The sequence below is a fragment of the Lethenteron reissneri genome, chromosome 32 (genome assembly GCF_015708825.2).
Source record: "Lethenteron reissneri isolate LAM-NWPU_2019-01 chromosome 32, ASM1570882v1, whole genome shotgun sequence".
In the NCBI taxonomy this organism is placed as follows: Eukaryota; Metazoa; Chordata; class Hyperoartia; order Petromyzontiformes; family Petromyzontidae; genus Lethenteron; species Lethenteron reissneri.
In genome coordinates, this window is record NC_083810.1 from 3,513,938 (window position 1) to 3,529,719 (window position 15,782).

The 15,782-nt window shown below is 43.2% G+C and overlaps 1 protein-coding gene across 10 annotated transcripts in view; it reads left to right on the forward strand.

The window, feature by feature from the left end:
* The first annotated feature begins 7,795 nt into the window (after positions 1–7,795).
* Positions 7,796–15,782, forward strand: part of COMMD5 (COMM domain containing 5) — a 41,122-nt gene continuing 33,135 nt past the window's right edge. The window contains exons 1-3 of one of the 10 annotated variants that reach the window (XM_061563760.1): positions 7,796–7,889; positions 9,503–9,657; positions 13,631–13,812. In XM_061563760.1, coding sequence (XP_061419744.1) covers positions 9,531–9,657; positions 13,631–13,812 — 309 coding nt within the window. In that variant the 5' untranslated portion in view covers positions 7,796–7,889; positions 9,503–9,530. Of the gene's footprint in view, positions 8,022–9,502; positions 9,658–13,630; positions 13,813–15,782 lie in introns of all 10 variants that reach the window. The other 9 variants (XM_061563763.1, XM_061563764.1, XM_061563761.1 and 6 more) reach the window with 9 other exon arrangements.

The following is a 15,782-nucleotide window of genomic DNA, read 5'->3' on the forward strand; positions in this document are numbered from 1 at the left end:
ATATTTTTACTGGCAAATGAGGTCCCCATAGTGTAGATGCTTGCCCCGAGCTCTCATACTCTGATGGTGCATTGTCCTTGAGTTGTGCGCCTTTTGGCGTCATCTGGTCCAACCCATATGAGACTAGGCTCGAAGGAAAGCTGTCTCGGGTGTGGACCAATCAACTTCAGGGACAGTGCACATTATCAGAGTTATGTCTTTTGTTTGTATTTATGACTGCAGGTATTGCGGTCTATGCAAACATGACTCCTTGCAAAAAGGTGTCAGTTTTGTTGCCAGATAGAAGGGTAAAGAACCAATTATCATATTTTTACTGGCAAATGAGGTCCCCATAGTGAATAATTGAACTGTTAACCTTTTGATTGGGAGCCCAGCGCTCGGCCACAGTGCCACTCCACTACTTTGCATTGAACCATAACAAAGTAATTCCAATAAAAACATAATTTCGTAAATGCTAAATCTCTGTCAGATGCCAAAGTGCACAGTATATGGCAGCGTATTGATATGTAGTTACACTCAGATTCCCTAAAATCCATGTTTTATATTCTTGTCTTTATACAGACTTCTGCACCATTACCGGTACCAATGTAATGCACGTGAGAAATTAACGTGAGATGCACACAAGTAGAGCCGCAAATAGAGCGTGGATCACAATAGGCTCTTTGGATGATATCACAGGCCTTGGACAAGGTCACTGAAAATGAGCTGTATTACCTGCATTCTTGCAGAACAAAGTCAACAGAAATAGCACGAATCCACTTCTCACACAAAGTTTAATTATTAAACTGCAACTCCAAACATTTAACAGACTTTGCATTCATGTTTCCATCATGCAATTAAATTCTGTTTGCTGAGATTTGTCCTGTTAGTGCATATATGCATTCGACTAATCTCATTTTCTTCATTCATAGTGAATTGACGTTAATTAGTGATGAATTAAGAATGAATTTAGTTCTTTGCTTGACGTATATGCGAAGTGCATTCATACATTTAAGCTGAAGTTGTGATCTCATGATGTATTTTAGCGGTGACATGAAACCTAAAACCGATTGTAAAGACAATCCTTGGAAGTTGATTAAATTATACTTATGATGCCAAGCTGCCTAAACGCGTTTCGCTTAAGCATGCATTGTATGACAACTGTGTTTCAACATGTTTGAGGTAAATGTGAATTTTGGCAGCCATGAATGCTCTTTCATTTGTGAAGAGATATGCTTTGAAGCGTTTAGCAATACACAATCTCTCAGAGAGAAGGCACTTCATTTAAGTACATTATTATGATAAATTACACAGGAAAGCCCCACTAGGTCTTAACGCTTTTTCATGAGCGTCCTGCCAGGTTTCCGCAGGAGGGGGCGATGTTGTTGCTGCGTGTAATCCAAATTGATTGATTTTCAGGTCATTTTTTAATCCTTTATTAAATCCTTTATATTAAGTTCGCATGCTTGCTTGCTTGCGTGCTTGCTTGCTTGCTTACGACCGTGCAAATCTTTCGGTCGTTTTTTAACCCACTCCCCGTGATCCAATCGAGCTGATATTTTCCACACAGACTCGTTGTGACAGACAATTAATGTTCGTGAAAAAACACATTTTTTTTTACACTTTTTAGGCAAAAAAAATGTATTTTACATTTATTCAAATAGAACTCATTCATGGCTTTGGCTGAACGTCACAGTATAGGAGCCCAGAGCGTAACCCCTCCACAGGCCGTGGCGGAGTAGCGCAGTTAGTAGCGCCCTCGCTTCCCATGCTAAACGTCGCTGGATCGATCCCCGCGTCCTCCACAGGCGAATATATTTTAAATCTTTTATATTAAGTTCGCTTGCTTGCTTAGGACCGTGCAAATCTTTCGCTCGTTTTTTAACCCACTTCCCGTGATGCAATCGAGCTGACATTTTCCACACAGACTCGTTGTGTGTGACAATTAATTTTCGTGAAAATTTTTTTCCAAAATTTTACACTGTTTAGGGAAAACGAATTCAATATTTAATTACCAATTGCTTTATACTGGCAGACAATCATCTGACCCATAGATTGCAGCCATCTCAAGCCAGAGGACGAGAGGACTCTAGCCGCCACGCATATAAAGGATTTAGAGTGAAAAATTTTGTTTTTACGGGTTTACTAGTTCAGTATCGGGTTGTTTGGCCAATACCACTTGCGTTGTGTGTGGGGTTTTATGCTATGGGAAGAAACCAGAAAACCCGGAGGAAGCCCGTGTATAACAGGGGAAGAACATTGAAATTCCACAGTAACGTGCCCGAGTCGAGAATGTAACCCAAGACCATATTGCTGTGTGGCACGAGTGTTGCCACTGTGCCATGCTGCCACCCAAAAAAGCGCAGTGCATTTTTTATTGTAAAGTTGACTCATCCTTAAGCCCCGAGTTGAGAGTATGTGTTCATGTACGCATGGCAGGCTTGTTTAATTGAATTGTTAAGCTGTCTGGACGTGAGCCGTGGACGTGCGTGTGGGTGTGCATCTCTGCAGTGCGCTGTGCATGCTGATGAGCTGAATAATGCAATGGGACACCGACACGGTAGATTTATCACTGCGCAGATCTGTGGGGGTGATTGAAGAACGACAGGGACTAAACACCCAAACACCAAAGATACAGGAAACGTAAAATTATGAAAGCTGTATTTGTGAAAGAGCTGGCATGCACACAGGTGTAAGAATGGGGGGGGGGGGGGGGGGGTAGGGCTTTAGTTACGATTGGAAAATCAATAAGGGGAAATAATTGGGTTCGACAAAGCATTGTTCAAGCGAATAGCCACTAAGCTCAATATACAAATGAACTTCAAACGATCAACTATTATACTAACAACTATGCAGGTTATGTGAAACATCATCAATTACAATATCACCAAACGTATGTGTACTGGACACACTTTAGGATCCCATGCGCTCTCTGAATCATGGAAACCTCATACCTTGGTTTAAATTCAGGGGCTTAAAATAGTGCATGGGTTTTCACGACAATAATTAGAATAAACTTTTGTCGGGATAATCTGTTCCAACGGCTACACCTGCATTACTATACTCCGAATGCACAAACTATTTCCAGTGGGAGATAACAACCACTACATAAAACAATTGTCATGAACCCGCATGCCTGATAGTAAAAAAATCATTAAAACAGACTGTTTGATTGTCAGAGTAGCTCTTTTATGGCATTACTGCATCTGCACTGACACACTTCTGTATCATGTGCATGTACTCGCATTATGCAAATTATTGTGAATTTAATGGTCAATATTAAAAGTGGTTGCCCTATGGAGCGACTTACCCTCACCAAAATATTACAGTATGGAATTTGTACAGTGGTACGGTATACGTCGTTAATTCGTTCCAGAAGGTAGGATTTATACCGAAAATGACCTATACCAAACGATTTTTCCCATCAGAAATAAAGGGAAAGGAAATAATCTGTTCCATAGTATAATAAATGATATTTTATATGGCATATTATACATTAATGGGGTTGTATAAAATAATTTAGACACTACTTATTACTAAAATGCATACATAAATTAAAATAACTCCCCAAACAAATTCCTTTGCAGCGTCTTTGTTGGCACTGGCCGCCTCCCCATGCCTCACAACACTATGTGTGTCAGTCATCTTATTAAAATTATCAAACCAGCCATGGCTGTCTTTAAACACTTCACTAATATCTTCACTCGTTCCTGGCATGTCTTTTAAAAGATCAGCATGCAACATTTTTGCCTTCTCGAAAATTATAGCCTCTGAAACACTATCGCCAGCTAACTGTTTTTCATTTATCCATATTAATAACAATTTTTCTACTTGCTCTAATGTCTGTGATCTTTGTTTTGATATAAATTTCACCCCCTTTGCAACGTTAGCTAATTTGATGGCTTTTTTTTCACAATCGTCGACATTGTTGTTCTCGGCATACGGTATGCCACCGCAAGATCAGTGACGTGCATGCCGCTTTCATACTTTTCTATGATCTCTTTTTTCACGTCAATAGTGATCCTAACAATTTTCTTTGTAGCTTGGCTTTTCTCACTAACCTTCTTAGGACCCATCTTGAATTAATTCGCAAAAAAATCACGTTAAAATGACAAAAAACACGTGAAAATTCACGGAGAGTTATAGCAAGGATTGTGCACTGAACGAGATCTGCAGGCAGACTGAGGAGCGGCGCTATGTTTCAGTCGTTAACGGGGTATATGTGGGTACGCGGTGACTAATCCCGACCCATACAAGTTCTAGCAAGCGCGTCGTATCCCAAGCAAGACGTCGTATCCCAAGCAAGACGTCGTATCCCAAGACATTTTTTCGCGTCAAAACATGACGTATACCAAATTCGACGTATTCCAAAGCGGTCGTATACCGAGGTATGACTGTACATCCCTAGTTCAGGCCTTCACCTTAGAGGAAACACTATCCCATGTCTCGCTTGAGAATGGCTACGGATTAAATTGTAATAGGCTAAATGTCTATGCCAGCTCACCTTGTCCAGTGGTCATGTGACACTGGCAATTACATCACGTGCCTGCCTATTCTGAGAGGTTCACGAAGGGCGTGGCCTACCGTACCACCCATGTATCCTAAGGCAACAGTGACCCAGCAACATTCAGAAAGTTTAACAACCACGAATTATATTGTAGTGCGAATATATGCACCATTTATCCGTAACGCAACCACACTGGTAAAACTGCAATGCACACCCTAAGAGAGTTTATGTTTGAACAACTGTATCAATAGGACTGAACTCTTCATCTCATTCACAGCTGTTTTCATTCCTTTGTGTTTAATATATTAATAATCAAATTAACAAATTATTGTAGCCGTTTTTGAGTCCACTGCTGGATGAAGGCCTCATCATGCCATGTTGATCATGGAAGTTTGAATGATGCTGGAAGGCACTTGGCAAGGATGGCCAATGTGGTGGTGGTGGCGGCCCACTGGCTGTTTGAAGGACGTGTGGATCTGGGAGAATGCATCCTGCATTCGTAGGTTCAGATTGTGGAGCGTTTGTATGCCCATTTAATAACACGTAACAACACTTATGAAATACAATTATCGAAGGATGTTTTATTTTCAGCTTCATTGTGTCTAACGTTAGTAACATGTCACACAGTCGTAAACGCCGAGTGATAAACGCCAAGTGATAATCACTGCTCAGTGGTGTTATATTGCCCCCTGCAGTTACATGTGCCGATATCAAGCCTACAAAACACTCCCTAAAGCCCTCTTCGTCGTGGTGAACAGACCTCAACATTTGGCATCTAGAACAGCATATCTCGATGCAAGTGAAGCTCTAAAAATCAGGATGCACTATACCTCTCGACATGGTATATTAAGTCAAAATCAGTATTTAGACTCGAGGAATCCGATGAGCTATGAAGCTCTTTTTCACAGATGTCTCGTATGGGCGGGTCAGCAAGTTACAACAGCAAACAATATAAACACATTCCTGCGGAGGGAGCTGGTAGGAACGTTGGGTTCCTCGGTCAATGGCCAGGGTCAACGGCGGCGTGGTGTATTCCGCAAATATGCCCGACTGTGAGGGCGGGCACAAGCCGGCGTGAGTAGGTTAAACGTTGAGTTTTATAAGGGGACCACGGGGTGACCAGCCCCTCCCAACCCAGCCCCACCCGCCACCTAGCCCCTCCCCACCCTCCCCACCCAGCCCCACCCTCCCCACCCAGCCGCTCCCCACCCTCCCCTCCCCACCCAGCCCCTCCCCACCCTCCGCTCTCCACCCAGCCCCACCCCTCCCATTGTTGGATGCAGGACGGACGGACACAATAATACCCTGTGGGCTGGTGGAACCAGGAGGTTCCTACCAGTAATATGTCCGTTGTATCAATATTTGGCAAGGCAGCAAAAACAACAAAACATCTCTCTGGCCTTTATATCCATATGCTATGAAGAACGACCATTGCCCAGAACGTCACCTATCTATATATATAAAATCGCAAATCTGTTTGTCTGTCTGTGGGTCGCCGGACCATACGCAGTTTCATTGGACGGCGGTTGCCCCTGGCAACCGGTAGCGACGCCTTCGCCGCGGGGTGGACGCCATTTTTAATTCCCGTTAAAAATAGGCGCCCGCATTAACACGCAACTCTGAGGTAAATTCATCAAAGTTTCACGTCCTCTTCACTCCCCCCACCACAATGTGTGCAATTACTATTATAGGGTCGGTAGATTATAAAATTATAGCGATTAGACAGTATTATTGTAGCGCGGGGGGGGGGAACGGCACCCGTACCCAGCCTCTGCCGGGTGGGCAATTTAGGCGAGGCCGGAGGCTCTGCACGCTGCTAGGCCTCGACACCCACCACGCGACTCTGAGGTAAATTCATCAAAGTTTCACGTCCTCTAGAGAGTGGTGAGGGAGGGAGAGTGGTGAGGGAGGGAGAGTGGTGAGGGAGGGAGAGTGGTGAGGGAGGGACTCAGCCTCAAAACGAGTAACTGGTGTGGCGTATTAACATCGCCACTGGGGAGACAAAGGCGGCCGGGCGTGGTGGATCCAAGTCCCGAGCGAAGCCGGGTAGTACAGCTAGTTATATCTGTATAACCTTTCAGGACCACAGTGTTATTGGTTATTGGTCAGTTGCAGTCGAGATAGAGAAAGGGAAGTGATTTGGAGAAATGTGAACCCAACCTCTGCAGGGAACCATAAAGAAAGGAAGACCTCAGAGAATGCCTTGACGACGACATAAAAGATTGGTGCCAGAAAGGCGTGGCACTGCTTGAGTATCTTGGCATAAGACAGAGGAAAGTGGAAACAAATGACAAAATGTGCAGTGTACACTTACGGACTATCTGCTCATGGATCGTGCTGATGCAAACATGGTTGCTGGTAGGAACATTGGGTTGCTCGGTCAATGGCCAGGGTTAACGGCGGCGTGGTGTATTCCGCAAATATGCCCGACTGTGAGGGCGGGCACAAGCCGGCGTGAGTAGGTTAAACGTTGAGTTTTATAAGGGCACCACGGGGTGACCAACCCCTCCCCACCCAGCCCACCACTCCCACCCCCACCCAGCCCCTCCCCACCCAGCCGCACCCTCCCCACCCAGCCCCTCCCCACCCCACCCTCCCCACCCAGCCCCTCCCCACCCAGCCCCTCCCTGCACGACGGACACAATAATCCCCTGTGGGCTGGTGTAACCAGGAGGTTCCTACCAGTAAAACAGCTACGTAGCCCAGTGGACCTTACCTGGGAAAATTTAAATAGTTTTAGTTTAATTGCCAAAAGGTATAGTTACTGGGTTACATTTAGCAACCACGTGTTAAGAATGAAAACTCAGTTTTTTTTCATCCACATTTAGAATCAACATGCATACTCTTTGGTTCTTTCGGTAAAGTCACGTAGGTATAAAATAAAATAATGTAATCACGACGTTTCGGGCGCAACACAAGCGTCCGTCATCAGGTGGGACAACCACAGCAAGAAACAATTGCTGAAGTGGGCAAAAGGGCTGCTGTAACAAGAGGCTATATCGGTAAGAGAGGGGGGAGGGGCAAGGGGGGGGGGGGAAGAGATACAGAAGGGGGGGTAGGGGGAGGGGAGTGCTGCGAAAACGTTTAGAGGACGAGCAGACAAAATGCTGGAAATTTCTACGTGATAAGCCACTTCGTTGAGCTGTTATATGTGATGGCCAAGTCGCCTCTGAAAAAAAAGCTATGCATAGCTCAGTGGGGGTCTGACCTGCCCAAAAAAAAATTTGCTTACAGTTTAGTTTTGAGATTTGTGAATCCAATCTCTGATGAAACTCGGAGGGATTTCTCCCTCTGTTCTGGCACCGGGCTGAGGGCGCGTGCACTTGGTCACGTGACGCGTCACGCGCCCTTCCGTCGACGGCAGGAGTCGAAGCGGCGCGTCCCTCAAATCCGCGATCCCGTGGTAAATTCACCGCGATCCCACGGTGAATTCACCGCGATCCCACGGTGAATTATCCACGATCCCACGGTGAATTATCCACGATCCCACGGTGAATTATCCGCGGCGAGGCGAGCGAGAGTGCCGCTCTTGTCTGTGAGTTTGAGCTTCGTATCCCCGCCATTGAGTTGGTCCCGGCTTGTCGCTCTCTGTGCGTTCGTTATCATCGGGTTCTGGTATCCACTTCTTTGTGTTTAAGCGATTTTAAAACGTCAAGCGGCTAGCAACAAGCATCATTGAACGTCGTGCGCTGCTCAGGGTCGCCTTTGCTCACGGGATGTGGGGGGGCGACGTGGCGAGTATCGTTCGTGGGGCTGTACCGGCTTCTCTCACAACGCGCGGCAGCTTCGTTACCGTGGTTTTTAAATCCTTTATATTAAGTTCACTTGCTTGCTTACGACCGTGCAAACCTTTCGGTCGTTTTTTAATCCACTTCCCGTGATCGAATCGAGCTTACATTTTGCACACAGACTCGTTGTGCGAGACAATTAATGTTCGTGAAAATTTGTTTCAAAAATTTTACACTTTTTAGGACAAAACTATATTTAATTACCAATTGCTTAATGGTGCAATGCAATCATCTGACCCATAGGTGGCAGCCATCTCAAGCCAGAGGACGAGAGGACTCTAGCCGCCACGCATATAAAGGATTTATAGTGAAAAACTGTGTTTTTACTGGTTATACTTATTTGGATTATTGTAGTGGGAAGAGCGGCACGTGAGCGGTCTACATTGGGTGCAGTCGCGCGTGGCCAGGGTGTAAGAGTAGGCTAACACACGTTCTCGAGCAGGGAGTTCGGCAACCTGCGGTTCTTTAAGGATTGCTTCGTGACGTTATTTATTTAGGGCGGTCTTGTATTCACTACGTACATTGAGACTCTTGATTTTTTTTACAGAATTCGAAAAAAATTGGCAGTGCTGAGGTGTCAGGTGGCTCGTGGGCTGCAGAAAAATCCTGTCCCAATTGGGGTCTCAGCCAGGGCTGAAATGATATTTAGTGCTATCAAGATGTATTTAAGTCTGGTTTGAAAATGCATCTCTTTTAACTGGCCTTCCCTCTTTAGCTTGGTCGGTTGCCCTGGTTCTGTTTTTGTTTCATGCTTTCCCTGCGTTGCGCATTGAGATCCTAAGATGGAATGCGCATTCTAAATTTGAATGATTCTTGATGATATGTATTCTTGCACCGCATAGTCAAAATCAAAAGAGAGAAATGAAAAACGACTACGCATATGACTCATCGATTAGTTAATGTGTATACCCGTAATGTGAGCATTACATTGTTGGTAGAAATGTATTCGTTATTTATGCTAATTTTATGGCTTACATTACTGCTAATGTGACCAACAAATCTGAACAAAATACAATACAAACGAGACGGTAAATAAACGAAACTATAAAAATAATCCGTCTTTGGTTTGAAGTGCGAGTTAAATTCATGACAATTCATTGAATGGTGTGAAGGTGAATCCTACAAATAAATGATGGCTGGTTTATCCACGTCTTCAACTCTCTGAATGCTGCCTCCCCCACCACATACACCCTCCTCCTGCTGCTCATTCCCTTTCCACCTCTGTGAGCTCGTCAGGCTGGTGACCGCTCTTGCAGATGGCCATGGCTGTGGCCGTTGAGCAGCGCATCTCCTTCCTGGGCTTGAAGCCGCCCCGAGAGGTTGAGGTCATGGTGGGCCTTGTCCGAGATATGGACGCCAGTAGCTTCTGCCTCATACTCGATGGTGAGCTGTGTATGTGTATGTATGTTGAACGTCTTTCGCACCGTACATAGCCAACCGTGCCAATGGGATCTGCGCACGAGCACCTGGTGCCTGCTCATTTGGTGTAGTGTGATTACCGTTTAGTCGAATTTTGCCAACCGGGTCGAATCAATCTTTCCGTCATGTGGCTCAAGGTTTTCTCTATGGGGCGATGACGTGGCCCGTTGGTGGCGTGTTCGACGCTTGTTAGAGAGGTCCGTAGTTTGCATCGGGCAGGCCTCCGCAGTTATTACTGTGAGTATATGAACGGTAAATTACGATTAATAAACCTGCAATGAACGTTAAAGATCCCATGGCATTCTAAGAGAGGAGGCCATTCTGTAATGGCGTCATGGTCCAATTTAGCCATATTTGAAAATTACAGTACTTGCAAATGTCTTAATTGGGATTAAATTCCAATTAGCTCAACTGGGGTTATACATAGCAATGTCGCCACCGACTAAGAAATACTCCACACTATGTGAAACATAGAGCCTTTGTGATAGACTTGCGCTTTAAGAATGCTGCGAATACCAAATGTTAAATAATTGTTACATGATTAGTCTTTGATGACTGCGGTGCCTTTGTCATTAACCTTCCCTATATCCTGCATAAGCATCCCAATCACCACAACCTCGTTGTCTGCTGGCACGAATTGGAATCACTGGGGGCTTGTTATCTGCTCCACCACGAAGCCCTTGCTATATTTTCCATGCCATGTGCATCACATAATATAATTGTTGCTTGTTAAAAGCATTTTCCCCAAAATAGATTTCTAAGATAAACCGAAGAGTCACAATATTTGTATTTATCGTATTATCCTGTTTAGAGTGCACATTATGCGACAGTACATCACACTCCATTAAATTGACCCATTTGTACCTGGCACCACTCAAACAGCCTGTTATCTTGAAATTATTAACCACGTTAATCAGTCCCTCCAGAAAAACGCGGAGTTTTTTGGTGATTGTTGCGGGCAAAAATCGTTGATTATGCGGCACGTTTTCTTAAAAAATGCGATGGAATATGCGGGATATTTATGCAATTTTATGCGATTAAATTGCGGGAACTTGCAAAAACTGCGGTTTGATGAAAAAGAGAAAAAAAAGTGATTCCCCCAACACCCTATTCACTAGGCTACTACTTTAATGTAAAGAGTCATTTCTTATTACTTCCTATGATAAGCAAGCATACTACATCACAGAAAGGGCTGGGAATATTTAAGTTCTCATCTTGTTTTATTTCAGACCTTAACAAACAGATGGCTCAAACTTACAGAACATTGAGTCGAACAAGTTCTGTAGCTTTACAAAATGAATATGCTACAACTTCTGTAAAAATGAATAAATAAAATGTAAAAAAATAAAATGTGTGCTTCCTGTTTTACAGAGGTAGCTATACAAAACAGACATCTTCTGTTAAAATAAGTGTTTTTTTAGTGCACAGTAACGTAAGCAATACAGTAACAGTACAGTCTTACATAACGTTCCCATGGCAACAGGGGAAATGGCTGCGCTTGTGTGAAGTAAACGCAACATTTTTCAACTTTCTGCTAAGATATATGTGACTTTTTGCAACGAAAATGCGGGGATTATGAAATCATGCAAGCCCGCATATTTTGCGCGCGGAAATCTGCAATTTATGCGGCGAAAGTGCGGCGTATTTGAAAAAACGCGTTCCCCGCATAAATATGCGGACTTTGGCTGATTTTGCGTGGAATCTTGCGATCGCATAATCGCGTTTTTCTGGAGGGACTGGTTAATAGACAGAGTTAAAACCCAGCAATCCATATCTGAGTCATATGGCTGGAGATTAACCAGTTGTGCAGGTTATTTGATTGCACTAGTGATGTATTTTGTCTCCAGTTGGGTGGAGTTACAAGCAAGTCCTTGGCTTTCTAATTGAGGGAGGGAACACAGCAGTGGCATAATCATTCACTGCAATTCAGTTCAAGAATTATGTTTTGGTCTAATTTGTAAGGATATCAATGGGGGAAAAGATATGTGACCATACTCCACTCCATTGGTCAGTACGGATTATCTTCTTGGTTCTTTCGGTAAAGTCACGTAGAAGGGAAGTAATAAAATAATAAAAATAAAACATAATAAAACAATTCTCACGACGTTTCGGCCACAACGCAAGCAGCCGTCCTCAGGTGAAAACCAGGTCCGTCGAGGCGACAGAGTCTGAATAAAACAGCACACGAGCTTGGAGCATATATATAAGCTGGGCGCATTGACAAAGGAATTTGCATAGCAAAAGGAATTTAGCATATTTATGGGAAATGCAGGAATGTGATTAGTACTGCATATGCATGTGCATTATGCAGGATTAACAGCATCAAAGGGAGCTGCAGTTACTGCTGCTGCAGCAGTTGCTGCAGCATTAGTGAACATTAACAGGTTTAAGACATTGTTTTGCCCATTATAGAGTTTTTTTTGGGTTAGATCGCATAAATATATAAATGTGTCATTAAAACCCGCCACCACCCAACACAGTAAGGGTTGTCACGTGAACAGAACATGCCAATTCGTCACTAGTACAGCACACCGGTGTGTTGGAGAGCCAAGCCACAACATTTACAATCAGAGTTTCGCCAGTAATTACAACTAGCTTCATCTTCTTGGTTCTTTCGGTAAAGTCACGTAAAAGGAAAATAATAAAATAAATAAAATAAAACATAATAAAATAATTCTCACGATGTTTCGGCCACAACGCAAGCAGCCGTCTTCAGGTGGAGAACAGGTCTGTCAAGTAGACAGAGTCTGAATGGCACGCCCCAGGCTTGGAGCGACTATTTATGCTGGGATGGAGGGGCGAAGAGCGCTTGATATGCAAATTATTTTGTCAAAGCGCTCTTCGCCCCTCCATCCCAGCATAAATAGTCGCTCCAAGCCTGGGGCGTGCCATTCAGACTCTGTCTACTTGACAGACCTGTTCTCCACCTGAAGACGGCTGCTTGCGTTGTGGCCGAAACGTGAGAATTATTTTATTATTTTTTATTATTATTTTATTATTTTCCTTCTACGTGACTTTACCGAAAGAACCAAGAAAATGAATCCCTGCAGTCACGAAAGCTTTAAATCGAAATACAACTATCTTCATTTGGTGACAGCTAAATTTGTGGAGAAGTCTAACTGTTTCGTTCCTTATATGTGGGGACCACGCTTCTACACTCTTGCACAAAGTGGGGGGGGGGGGATTACTGAGTCAATGTACATTAAGCATGTGCATTTTGCGAGCCCTTTGAACTTGTCCTTCCTGTCTATTGTGTGTATTAAAATAGCCTACCAGCGGTAATCCCTATTGAAGTATACTGCCCTTTATCGGCATGCATTCAAATAATGTATTATTTGATGATTCGCAGCACTAAGGCGGTAGCTATCCGAACGGTTACAATTATTTTTAGTTATTTCGATAGATTCTCTAATTAGACTTGGCCAGTAGTAGCTAGTTTTGCATAGAACTTCAACATTATCAAAATCAATTGAGTGTCCTTGTAGGCACGTATGTTCTGCTACTGCTGACAGTTGTATTTGGGAGAATTTAATATTTTTCTGATGTTCTTTTAGTCTCGTGCTGATCATTCGTCTGTTTGCCCAACATAACATTTTCCACACGTGCGGTTAATCCTGTACACACCTTCTGTTGATAACTTAGGTAATACATCTTTTGTATCAGATATGAATTTCTGTATTTTATGTACTATGCCAAATCTGACTCAGATGTTTTGTTTTTCCAAACATCTAGCTAGTTTATCAGTTACTCCCTCAATGTACGGTATTTTGTTTGTTTTGATTACTTAGGCAGTTTCAATGCTCATGTTATTTGATTTGGTTTTGGCATTCAATGCCCTGTTTTGTGCATCATTTGCAGCGCTTCTTTAAAGATATTAAGCTTAAACCTAATTATATTCTCAGGCCATAGTCCTGTGTGTGAGAGACTCTCCCATTAGCTGGCGTGGCGTTGGGTGCTTTTGCAGTAGTGGCCGCATCTCTGGAGGGGCGCGACTGCTCCCGAGATGTGCAGGCGTTGGCCTCCTCACTGCCGCTGTCTCGTGAGCACCTGAGCCATGTCATCTCGGGGACATACACCATCCTACAGACCGCTCTGCGACTCTCCACGCTCAAACAAGAGGTTAATTATGGAAGCATGACATACACTATAAACTATTTACCAGGTGAGGCCCATTGAGCTATATAGCTCTTTTTTAGAAACAACCAGGCCACAAATGATAGCTCAACGAAGTGGCTTATCACATGGAAATGTATAGCAGCCAAATATTCGTAAATGCATGTTGATTCTAAATGTGGAGGAAAATACTGGAGGACCCGGAGAAAAATCCATGCGACTACAGGGATAACATGCAGACCCCAAATATGTAAGCGTCAGGGTCTGGATTGAACCCACGGCTTGCTGTATACTAGACACAAGGTATCTTCTTGTTTCTTTCGGTAAAGTCACGTAGAAGGGAAGTAATAAAATAATAAAAATAAAACATAATAAAAACAATTCTCACGACGTTTCGGCTACAACGCAAGCAGCCGTCTTCAGGTGAAGAATGAGACACTACCAAGCTAGGAGCTTATATATACGCTGGGTTGGAGGTGCAAGAGCGCCTTAACAAAAAGAATGTGCATATGAAGAGGAATTTAGCATATTCATGGGAAATGCGTAGGAGGTGGGTGGGGGGGTTTTCATAGTCATATTATGCCCATGCATTATGCAGGATCAACAGCACCAAGGGGGGGTGCAGGGAGTAGCATTAACAAAGGAAAGGAATGTTGATAGTATGTAGCTGCAGTTACTAAACAACAACGTAGAAAACTAAAGTATAAACTACATAAAAAACTAAAGTATAAACTGCATAGCACCATCAGTATACTTACTCTACTCTACAATAAGCTGAGTTACTAACAGCAAGTAATACATTACAATTCTACGTCGTAAAAATTATATAATATGCTTCCATCTAAACTTTATTCTCTTACATCACACGAGCATACACCGTACTATATACTGCCATAGATAAACCCAACATTAAATTATATCAGTTTAACACGTAGGCTTTCGCGACCAATGTTATTCATAATCAACGTTTTTGGGTTTAGATCTCGTTATTTATAAATGTGTCGTAACCCTCCACCACCCGACACGGCCAATCAGTAAAAAAAAGTGTCACAACATTTACAATGTGGCTTCAACACACCGGTGGGCTAAAGCAGTGAACTATTTGTCTTTGTCAACGTGACACTTTTTTACTGATTGGCCGTGTCGGGTGGTGGAGGGTTACGACACATTTATAAATAACGCGATCTAAACCCAAAAAACGTTGATTATGAATAACTAGTAACGTGCACTAAAGACGAATTACCTAAATTATCAACAGAAGGTGTATATCGGATTAATTGTGTATGTGGCAGATGCTATATTGGACAGACAGGGCGTAACGTTAGTGTAAGACTAAAAGAACACCAGAGAAATATTAAACTATCACAAACACAACTGTCGGCAGTAGCAGAACATGCATGCCAACAGGGACACTCAATTGATTTTGACAACGTGGAAGTGTTGTGTAAAACTAGTTACTACTGGCAAATACTAATTAGAGAATCGATTGAAATTGAGAGAAACAGAAATAACTTTAATCGCTCAGACAGCTACAGGCTTAGTGCGGCCTGGAAGCGTATTATTAAATAAGATACATTACAATTACTTATAAGGGAAACAACCACTAACTGATTGCTAATGTAGCATAATCACAATAAAACATATTCCAAATGATTACTAATCTACAACTCGCATTGTAACAATAGCCTGATTACTAATCTAGTATATAATTACAATCACCCCCCCCTTGAATCTTTGCACCTGATGAGTTAATGAGTTAATGATGACGTCACCCTGCTGCTGCTCTATATAAGAACGGGAGACAGCAGAGCCTCACCATTCTGGCGAATTGCCCGATGATGCTGGTTGCAATTACCAGCGAAACGTCGTACTCAAATTGTAAATGTTGTGGCTTCAACACACCGGTGGGCTAAAGCAGTGAACTATTTGTCTTTGTCAACGTGACACATTTTTACTGATTGGCCGTGTCGGGTGGT